Below are 11426 nucleotides of genomic sequence, written 5' to 3'. Positions count from 1 at the left end.
TTTTTGTTGATTCTAGAGAGAGGAAGGGAGAGAGAGAGAAAGAGAGAGACAGAAACAGTGATGAGAAATCACTGATCGGCTGCCACCTGAACACCCCCCACTGGGGACTGAGCCCACAACCTGGGCACATGCCATGACCCGGAATCAAACGAGCAACCACTTGGTGCATGGGATGATATTCAATCAACTGAGCCACACTAGCCAAGGTGACTCACAGCTCTTTTAAGAGATGCTAGAGATTAAACTGGCTCATCATCTTTAAGGGTAAAACATGTCTTCTGAACATAATTGACTTCTCAGAAAGACTCTTGAAAGGATTCATTTCTTCCAACCTTTAAAACTAATGCAACCACAAGTACAGGGTTGCTTTGTTAAAAAGTGAGGTAATTTATGTAAATCTGCTCTATGAAGAGCAATACCCTATATATATTTAGGAAAGTCTATCATCATCTCTGTCATAAAGGACCTCTTTTTACCCACCAAAGGTGCAGGGAGAGTAGAGACAAGAAATTAACTTCCTTTGTTATATCTTTTAGAATTTTCTTCAATACCATTAGTCAATATTCTCTCTTCTTCCCATTCTCTCACTGTATTATGTTTACCTTTTTCTCCCAGAATAGCAATACATTTCCCCATTTGTTTCCTTTGTCCCATGTTAACTTTACTTCTGAATCAAATGAAATAGGAATTTAAATATCAAATAGGAACGTGCATGACACATATTTCCTCGGATGAATGGACACTACTGATGCATAGTATATATCAAAGGCAAAAGCAACAAAATAAAACAAACCCATTACAACAACTGAGGCCATAACTTACCTTCTGGCTCACTCTCTGACCCTGACAGACTGCCATAGTTGTTCATTAATGAGCACAGTGCTGGTGTCACTTCCTTGGGTATGACAGTACTTTGTGGTTTCTCCTCTTTATCAGACTCTGAAACAGAAAAAGAACCAAGAGTAAAACAGTATACCAAAAATATCTACCACAATAAAAAGAAAGCTGACAGCCCCCACTCCCTCATGTGTTAGGAAAATAATTTTTTCCTAAATCTTCCCGAAGAACAAAACTCAAAGGACCTGAAAAATTTCTCCTTGGTTTAAATCTTCATGATCAGAGAAGTAATTTGCCCCAAAGAGAAGACACAGGGGCAAATGGAAGCTATACACAACTGTTATTTCACAGATTATGGAATTTGGGCCTTCTTTAAATTAATTTAATTAGTCTTTGCTATTAATTTATTGTATTTACTTTATGTATGCTATTAATTAATTTCATTAAGATAGTAGAAAGACCAGAAATGTATTAAATTCCCTTGATTAGGATCAGGCTTTGAATATTAGATTTAGGAATAAAATATAACAATATCTACCTGTGTTATTTTTAAGACTGGTTTTAAGGAAATAATATTTATGCCATTCTATAGATAAAAGCTTAATCAAAGAATTTTGCTGAAATTAATCTGTCCAAAGTTCTTATTATTTGGAATGTGAACTTCTAAGAACTTAACTAAACAAGCCACGCATGAGAACTGAAGTACTCAAAAGCCTGCCAAAGGTAAAGTGTTTGATCAGAGCCCAACAAGCCTAGCTGTAGCCCCAGGACACTACCTATTACATTTGTTTTTGGCAGCTCTAAAAATATATTAAATGTATTCAAAACAGCCAATAAAAATAAAGCCTGACCGAAGAATGAAGACAATAAGTAACTTGTCTATGTAATGAACTAACTCAACCCACAACCAATATGAGATGTTTCAAGACAGCATTTAATGTCCACTAAATCTAGGGGAAAGCAAAACATGCCAATAGAAAATGGGAGTATACTCTTCTATGAATGTGGAACTACCACCTTCTAGTGGTTAAATCTAGTGAAGTGAAATCCTTTCTCCTCCACCCATCCACACTGCCCAGCACCAGACAGTCCAAAAACTGCTTGTCAATTTTTAAAATAAATTTTTTTTATTGTTTTAAGAGAGGATGGGAGAAACATTGATTGGCTGCCTCCTGCACACCCCCGACTGGGAATTGAACTGTGACCTGGTTCATAGGTGAACGCTCAACCACTGAGCTGCACCGGCCAGGCATTTTTATGCTAACTTATCACCTTTTCTCCTGGATTTATAAAGGGAAAGGGAAATATGTATTGCTTTTATCTATCTCTCTAAATATAATTAATATAGATATATATTTTCAATGGATTAAAAACAATCTACAACAATATTAGTATAGAGATTGTTCATCCCATTATTTGAATGATGATAGGCCAAACTGTATTATTTCCTTCTAAGACCCAAAAAGAGATACCAAAAAGGGCAATACCTGTTCTTTAAAAGCATGAGCACATTTCATCCTTATGAGGTATCACTTTCAGTATTAATTACAGGTGATGAAACCAAATTCAAAGAATCTGATAATTTTCCCTTAGGCAACACAATTACTAGTATACAACAGCTGGGTCAAATTTAAGTCCTGGCCATCTGACTCCAAATCCCAATTCTTAACTAGAGGGTTAGAATATCTCCTACAGATATAAAGTCCTCTTCTTAAAGGAAGCCATTCCAAGGGAAGTAAAGGCAAAAATACATGAATGGGACTATATCAAACTAAAAAGCTTCAGCACAGCAAAAGAAACTAACAATAAAACAAAAAGGCAGCCAACCAGATGGGAGATGATATTTGCAAGCAGTAGCTCTGACAAAGGCTTAATTTCTAAAATATATAAAGAACTCATAAAACTCAACACCAAACAAACAACCCAATCAAAAAGTAGGCAGAGGACCTGGAAACACCTCTCCCAAGAAGACATACGAGCAGCCAATAGATATATGAAAAAAATGTCCAACCTCACTAAGCAATTAGGGAAATGCAAATCAAAACTACAATGCGATACCACCTCACACCTGTTAGAGTGGCTATTATCAACAAGACAAGTAATAACAAGTGTTGGAGAGGTTGTGGAAAAAAAGGGAACCCTCATTCACTGCCGGTGGGAATGTAGACTGGTACAACCACTATGGAAAGTAGTCTGGCGATTCCTCAAAAAATTAAGAATAGAACTACCATATGGGCTAGCAATCCCTTTCCTGGGTATATACCCCAAAACTGGAAATTACGTATTTGCAATGATATATGCACCCCTATGTTCACTGCGGCATTATTCACAGTGGCCAAGACATGGGAACAACTGAAGTGTCTTGCGATAAAGGAGTGGATAAAGAAGATGTGGTTCATATACACAGTGGAATACTACTCAGCCATAAGAAAGGATGGAATCGCACCATTTACAACATGGATGGACCTTGAGAACATTATGCTAAGTGAAATAGGTCAGTCAGAAAAAGCTAAGAATCTTAAGATTTCACTCATGTGGGATATAAAACAAACTTGTGAACACAAACAGCAGTGTGTGGTGGTTGCCAGAGGGAAAGGGGGGTGGTAAATGTGGTTTCCCCATATGATGACACGAGAAAATCTGACTTTGGGTGGTGGGCACACAGTGCAATATGTGATCTTGTAACATAGAGACCCATACCTGAAACCTATATGATCATGTTGACCAATGTCATCTCAATAAATTTAATTTTAAAAAATGAAGCCATCCTATTAAAATGTCTCTTTGGTCAATAACAATGCTAATAAATGTCTTCTTTGCACTAACAGCTCCATTTCACTGCTCCCTTTTACAGCAAAATTCCAAACAGCTATTTGATAAAATTCACCAGGAAATCACCTGGGCCTGAAATTTCCTACAGCTGTCTGACCCACTCCAGAATTTATTCCAATTTGTCTTTCAGGCCCTCCACACCAGTGAAGCTTTTCCTGCCAAAATTAACCTGCTTCTTCCGTGTTGACAAATCTAGAGGTCATTTCTCGGTTCACATCTTATTTAACTTAGTGACAACATTTGACAGTAATCATGTTTTACTTTTTTTAAAATACATTTTTATTGATTGCAGAGAGGAACGGAGAGGCAGAGACAGAAACATCAATGATGAGAAAGAATCATTGCTCTGCTGCCTCCCATATATACAATGACCAGGAATCAAACCCACAATCTAGATACGTGCCCTGACCAGGAATTGAACCCATGACCCTTCGGTGCATGAGACAACGCTCTGACCAACTGAGCCACACTGGCCAGGGCTCATGTTTTACTTTTTAAAAAACATTTTATTCATGTGGCTTCCAGACCCTACTGAATTCTCCTCATTGACCAACTTCCAAATTTTTCAAGTGCCCCTGGTTCCAATCCTCAGTGAGTTTTTCTTTTTGCCTCCTCCTATGATTTCATTTTATCTCAAATTTTAAAATACTATCTAGATGCCAGTGAATTATACATTTATACCTGCAGCCTTCAATTTTCCCCTAAACTCCAAAATAATCTAACTGCCTGTTCAACATCACTACCTAGTATTTGGGGGAGATATTTTGAGGCTATATAAATACTCTATTTTACCTTAAAGTACCATTCACCAGTGGCTCTTGCCTGAAACAATTATTACTGTGGTGTTCTAATGGTGACTTTCTATTTCTCCTTAACCCTTCTACAATTATTACTGAAATTCTTCTATAAAAAAGAGTTGTCCCCCCCTCCCCATATTTATTTATATCAGTATAGACTCATGAATATCTATTTTATTCTTTTGGCTACAATCTATTATTATTAATTTTGTGGCTCAAAATTGTTACAAGTTTAGCCATTGGGAGCACTTCCAGTTGGTCCTTATATCCTTCTAACCTGCCCACATCCTAATGTTTTTTGAGCACTTTCTTCCTGTCTGGCACTGCATTAGATGCTCTAGGCTCACCTTACATTTTCCCTTTCCCAAACTTCAATCATTTCTCCAAAAAGCTCTGGTCTAGTCTCTTTAATTGGAGAATGGTAAAACCACATTCTTGGTGTTTGGTGTTTTCATGATTACTAGGAGTGTCACGAAGCTCACTGTACCTGACTGCCTTCCCAAAGGTAAGAGTTAGGAATTCACACAAATGAACTCCTTCCCTATTTTATTCCCCAACTGTGTATTGGAAATCCACCACACAAAATAACACTTTGAAAAGGGGTGCTATCCCTTTTGACTTGATCAAAATGTCCTGTATGGTGACTTATCATCTCAAAAGAGAAAGCTGTTTCCAAAGCCCTCCAGACACACCTAGCAGTTCTAACAGAGGCATTTTGAGAAGCTACCCTGGAAAGACTATGCCAAAGACACTGTTCTAGCTGACAGAATAACACTCAACAAACTTCACTCACTTTTTTATTTTTAATCCTCACCCAAGGATATCTTTCCATTGATTTTTAGAGGGAAAGACAGAGAAATATCGATGTGAGAGAAACACATCGATTGGCTGCCTCCTGCACATGCCTCGACCAGGGCCCGGGCCAAGGAGCAGCCTACAACTGAGGTACATGCCCTTGACCGGAATTGAACCCAGGGCCCTCTGGTCCACAGTATGATGCTCTATCCACTTAGCCAAACCGGCTAGGGCTTCACTCACTTTTTTCTAAATGTAACTTTTTTTTATTTTATTGATTTCAGAGAGGAAGGGAGAGGGAAAGAGAGATAGAAACATCAATGATGAGAAAGAACCATTGATCGACTGCCTCCTGCATGACCCCTACTGTGGGGCGAGCCCACAACCCGGGCATGTGTCCTTGACCGGAATCGAACCTGGGACCTTTCAGTCCACAGGCCGATGCTCTATCCACTGAGCCAAACCAGCGAGGGCTTCACTCACTTTTTAATAAAAACAGCCAAAACATTTCTCGAAACTAAAAACATCAGTATAAAAACAGTAGCAATGAAGATGATAAAATTAAACTTTAAAATGATTATAAAATACCAGCTCAAATAATTTCTCTTACTGTTAAAACACTACTGATACTTTTCTTATGGTAAATCTCACTTCTCATGTATACATGTCATATTCCCACTAACCAAAAATATAATACAATAATCTAAAACCTATCACTAGACTGAGTTTCTTGAAGGCAGAGAGAGACTTCTCTGAATCATAGTGCTAGGCAAGCAAAAAGCAGGATCTCAGTAAATCCCTATTAAAATGAAAACAGAAAAAAAAAATTGCCTTCTGAATGCCTTGCCCAACTCTCCACACTAGTTGTAAAAGCTTCATATCTGGCTTCTTTCTACAATTTATTTCTTTACTTGTCTCTCTTCCTACCATTTTCTTTTCTTTTTTAAAAAAATATATTTTTATTGATTTCAGAGAAGAAGGGAGAGGGGGAGATAGAAACATCAATGATGAAAGCAAATCATCGATCAGCTGCCTTCTGCATGCCCCCCATTGGGGAACGAGCCCACAACCCGGGCATGTGCCCTGCCTGGGAATGGAACCGTGACCTCCTGATTCATAGGTCGATGCTCAACTACTGAGCTACACCAGCAGGGCATCCTCCTACCATCTGCTATTGCCCTTATGGAACAAAACACAGTTAGTTATATGCTCTAACCTCAAGAACATTTTCAAATTAAGTCTTGTAAAGAAAATGCTATCTATTGAAAAAAATCATCCTTAAAAAATGGAAACTTGGTTTTATGGTTTCCAACTCAAAAACAGATATTTAACAATGGGCATTCATGACAGCAGGTGTGCTAGGCCTGCTTATTTTCTTACTTTAACATCTACCTTTTAAACAACAGAAGCCCATTTAGCTTATGTCGGTGCAAAGAATGCTGTCCTAGTCAGTGTTCTATGATAATAGCTATATCACAATGAATAAATGACAAATTGGGTCCTTTTTGTTTTGTGACTGCTGAGGCGCTTCGGTCAGCAATGATCAAGGACACATTACTGACCAGCTCCTTTCTTTCGCGCTCAGTTAAAACTTATTGAATTGGGAGATCTCCATTCTGAAAGTCAGCTTTATGCTGAGAAGTGTTAAGTGCACATGAGAGCACAAACGCACCATTATTACAATGCTGTGCTGCACCCTGAATATTTAGCACACAACTGGGTTTGACTGGCTCTGGCCCAAGGTGAAGGAAGCTACCTCCAAACAAGTGTAAGGCTGATATATTGGAGAGTGGAGATGCTGAGAATATTTAGGGCATCTGAAAAAAATGGTACATGTGGTTTTCTGTAGCTCTACCTGTAATGAAAAGTTGAAAAACCAGTTTGTCTAAACTCTGATTTGGAAAATGTAAACATCCAGAAGAAATCTGAGGTAAAGGATAACATGAGTTTTTCCCCACAAAATGAGGATGAAAGGTTTTTATTACTGTTGCTCATATCTAAAGTGTCTCTTAAAGACCTAGCTACAGGCTTAAGTAAAAGCAAGATATATATAATCATCTTTTCATTGTTATTTCACCAGATTAGCACATACTGAAATACTTCTTTACATATGAGAAAACAGCCCCAGCTGGGCTGCTCAGTTTGTTGAAACGCTGTCCCATACACCAAAAGGTTGCGGGTGCGATTCCCAGTCAGGGCACATATGTAGGTTTCGGGTTCTGATCCCCGGTGGGGGTGCATAGCAGGCAGCTGATCAATGTTTCTCTCTCACATCGATATTTCTTTCTTTCTCCCTCCTTTTTTCTCTCCCTAAAATCAATGAATATATCCTCAGGTGAGGATTAAGAAATTTTCTTTATAAAATGAGAAAACAGAATTATCCATCTACCAAAGCTAACAAAACAAAAACCACTCAATATTACAGAGTTCTTTAAACGTTCACTTAGAGAACGGCATCAGTGAAAAATTAAATAATTTTCAAATTAGTAACTTGATTATAATGGTAGTCTTCATATTTGTGTTTCAAGCATTTTAATGACATGAGAGTGTATATTTGGGTACAGGTGGTAATTTATCATCAAGGTCACACATTATAAATGTGAAGAAGTGTAGGCACCAACATTTTTTGAAGGGAAAACGAAAATTGGTGCCCAAGAGTAAACTAAGTGCTGACCCAAAATTTCATCTGCCTTTTCTAAACTCTCTCCCACATCTCAACTATCCTAGGCTCACGTAATATTTTTTAGACAAATTCAGACTTCACATTCCGAGGAAGTATGGTGTACCAGTGCAGTCAGACTCCTAAGCTCAAACTCTGGTTCTGCCACTAACTAGCAGTATGACGAAGGTAAATCACTTACCTTGTGTTCTTCAATTCTAAAATGAAAGTAGAAACAGTACATATGTAAAAGGTTTATTATAAGGAAACAAGTTCAATAATCTGTCATGTGAAGCCACTATCTTCCAGGCTGAACAGAGGCTGCTGGCAAACCTACAATGTAACCTTAGCCCACTCACTAATCATACTCCTTTGCAAATGAGGAAACACATGCAATTAGATAAAGCCTCCCAATGCTATTGGAAGGAAAGGTAATAGAAATATTTATATATAAATTTTCATTTTTCAGAAGGGAAAATGGAGTCTCAGAGGTTGAATGAGATCTGCATGAGATAGCAGCATTTTGGTCCTTTAATTTTTCAATTTATAAGCAAGAGTAAATTTGCCCCATAAGGTCTAGAGGGAATTCAATAAACACATAAATATATTCTATGCCCGAGGAAGAGGAGTATTACTCAAATATAATGAATTAATATTATTTACTCAATGATCAGAAGCATAAATAATACTAACTTCCACTGGGATTACTACTTTATGGTGGTAAAAATTCAAATAATTGAGCAAATTTGAATCTACAGCGTCAACACTCAGGACAATCTTAAGAAAGGTTCCAAGATTACATCATACTATGAAAATTATCCAACATATATTATCTTTCTTCCACATCTTGTCTGCCTCATACATCTACCCCCCAGTTCAGAAAAGATGTCCTGAAATGAGGTTTTTTACAAGGAATTTCTGTAAAAAATAAAAGCAAAAGCATCATTCTATATTTTTACATATTTGCCATTAAACTCTCTACAAAAAATGCTGTCAAGAATCAACTTCAGCATCATTGCCTATACTTACAAACACACCTTTTCCCGGATTAACTTACCAGAATCAGTATTTACCAAAACACTCAGAGGGTCTGCATTTGCCTTGGGTGGACCTTCAGGCTTTGAATCAACCAAGGAATTGCTTGATCCGATGGCTGCTCTCTGTCCGGCACAGTCATTTTCCCACTTGTGATGTCTGCCAGAACTTCTGATCTTTGCCATCTGTGAATGTCTGGACATTCCCTTCATCTTACTGGAGGAAAAAAGAAAAAAAAAATATATATGTTATTTTTAATATAAAAGACACTGACCTTTCAAAAAATATTTGAAAAAGTCTACTTAATGCAAAAGAAACCTGTCAATCAATCACTTGTAGCCTAGTTCATTAAAGAGACCAGAATAAAATAAATTCAATGGTTTCCAAACACAGAGAACTCTATGGAAGAACTTTAAAAGAATAACACACCACAATATACCATATTTTATCAATTCCAAGATGCACATTGCTTCCCATATTTTAATACCTCTGAAATTGGGCTATGTTGTATAATCAATAGCAGGTGAATTTAACAGGCAGCTTTCTTTCATTCCTATTGTACATAAAAAAGTGTTTCTCATAAAGTGTGTTAACTTTTGCCCAGCCGGCATGGCTTAGTGGCTGAGCTTTGACCCATGAACCAAGAGGTCATGGTTTGATTTCTGGTCAGAGCACATGCCTTTAGTGTGGAGCATGTAGTGATTCTCTCTGATGTTTCTCTCTCTCACTCCCTCTTCCTTCCTCTCTGAAATCAATTTTTAAAAAGTGTGCTAACTTTATCTACTCATTTTTAAGGAGCCTGAAAGTTTCTGAAGCATTTACAAATATACTGCCTTGTTTAATTTTCATGACAGCTCTTTGAAATTATTTAGACAGGTACTATTTACTTTACAGGAGGATAAACTTACAGACGGAGCACAATTTCACAGCTACCTCAAATTCAGTGCCCTCTCAACCACTACAATTACTCCTCTTAGAAGGAAAAAAAAAATACTATGTCAGCATATTCTAATGTAAACTATGTGTAGAGAAAAAAAGGTCATTTTATTATTTTTTATTTTTTTAATTGATTTTTGAGAGAGAGAGAGAGAGAGAGAGAGAGAGACATCGATGTGAGAGCAAAGCATCGATTAGCTGCCTCCTGCACACCCGCTATGGGGGATTGGCCTGAAACCTGGGCATGTGCCCTGAGAATCAAACTGGTAATCTTTTGGTGCACGGATGAAGCCCAACCGAGCCACACCGGCCAGGGCAAAAAAAGGCCATTAAAAAAAAAAAAAAAAAAGGTTTATGCCCTGACTGGTGTGGCTCACTGGATAGAGCATCCACTTGGGCACCAAAGGGTCTCGGGTTCGATTTCTGGTCAAGGGCATGTACCTGGGTTGCAGGTTGACTCCCGGGCAGGGCAAGTGCAGGAGGCAACCAATCTCTCTCTCTCTCTCTCTCTTCCCCCGCTTCCCTCCCTCCCAATCAATGAGAAAAATATCCTCGGGTGAGGACTAACAAAAAAACAAACAGGTCTATTCCCAGTAGACTATAATATAAGGTATCCTTTGGTGGGGCTGAGTTTTCACAAAGATACATATACTTATCCTAATTTGTCATCAGGCAAAATTCATTTCTCCATTAATAATGGAGACTGCAGTTAGGAGTATAAAAACTAAAAATCTGGGTTAATTTTGCCATCTTCTGGTTGTGTCTTTGACAATATTAATACCCCTGAGTCAGTTTACTCCCTCATCTGTATGTAGAATGGGAACCATAGAGATGTAGAGAGAATTACCATGAAGTGCTTCTAGAACAAGTTAACATACTGGGCCCTTAATAAATGGTAGTTATTACTGAAAGGAGTTAAAGCAGAATTAGTAGATAGGGTTAGGAGTAGAAGAAGGAGGAACCGTAGAGTAGCTGAAACAAAAAAAAAAATGTTTTGCAGAAAACAGGATGCAGAAAAACAGGGTGTTTTGACACAAAGATGTTTTTCTTGCAAGTGCAAAACAAAATGTTGCAAAAAGGCCAGAAACCAATCAGAGAGCGGCACAGATAGACAAAGAGCAGGCCATTAGCAGATATAAGGGGAAGAGCAGAATGCTGGGGAGCCTGTGTTTGTTTGCAATAAACTCCTGCCTTGTTTTGAACTCCTCTGATCTGCACTTCAGCTTCATTTTTTGATTCCATGAGACACAACCCTGGGAAGAATTCCTGCTCACCTGTTCCCATATTCATTTAATATCTCTGCAATGCATGAGTTCTTAATCCTTTTAGATTCACCATAATCTTTACAAAGTCTCATCCCAAAAAATCCTATACAATAAAGGGGTAATATGCGAATTAACCCTCAAGCCCTCACATCATCACAAGATGGCCACCCCCACGTCATCACATGATGGCCGCCCCCATGTTGTCACAAGATGGCCAGCAGGGGAGGGCAGTTGGGGGTGACCAAGCCTGCAGGGGAGGGCAGTTGGGGG

At 38.2% G+C, this 11426-nt stretch overlaps 1 protein-coding gene across 1 annotated transcript in view; it reads right to left on the bottom strand.

The window, feature by feature from the left end:
* NUFIP1 (nuclear fragile X mental retardation protein interacting protein 1) overlaps positions 1-11426 on the bottom strand; it is a 46282-nt gene that overhangs the window by 12485 nt on the left and 22371 nt on the right. The window contains exons 8-9 of the mRNA XM_014537235.1: positions 8978-9171; positions 823-939 (exon numbers count right to left, since the gene is read on the bottom strand). Of these exons, the coding sequence (XP_014392721.1) occupies positions 823-939; positions 8978-9171 (311 nt within the window). The remainder of the gene's footprint in view (positions 1-822; positions 940-8977; positions 9172-11426) is intronic.

Source organism: Myotis brandtii, unplaced genomic scaffold, assembly GCF_000412655.1.
Source record: "Myotis brandtii unplaced genomic scaffold, ASM41265v1 scaffold174, whole genome shotgun sequence".
In the NCBI taxonomy this organism is placed as follows: Eukaryota; Metazoa; Chordata; class Mammalia; order Chiroptera; family Vespertilionidae; genus Myotis; species Myotis brandtii.
The sequence above is the reverse complement of the archived record's forward strand: the minus strand, read 5'-3'. Positions and strand labels throughout refer to the sequence as shown.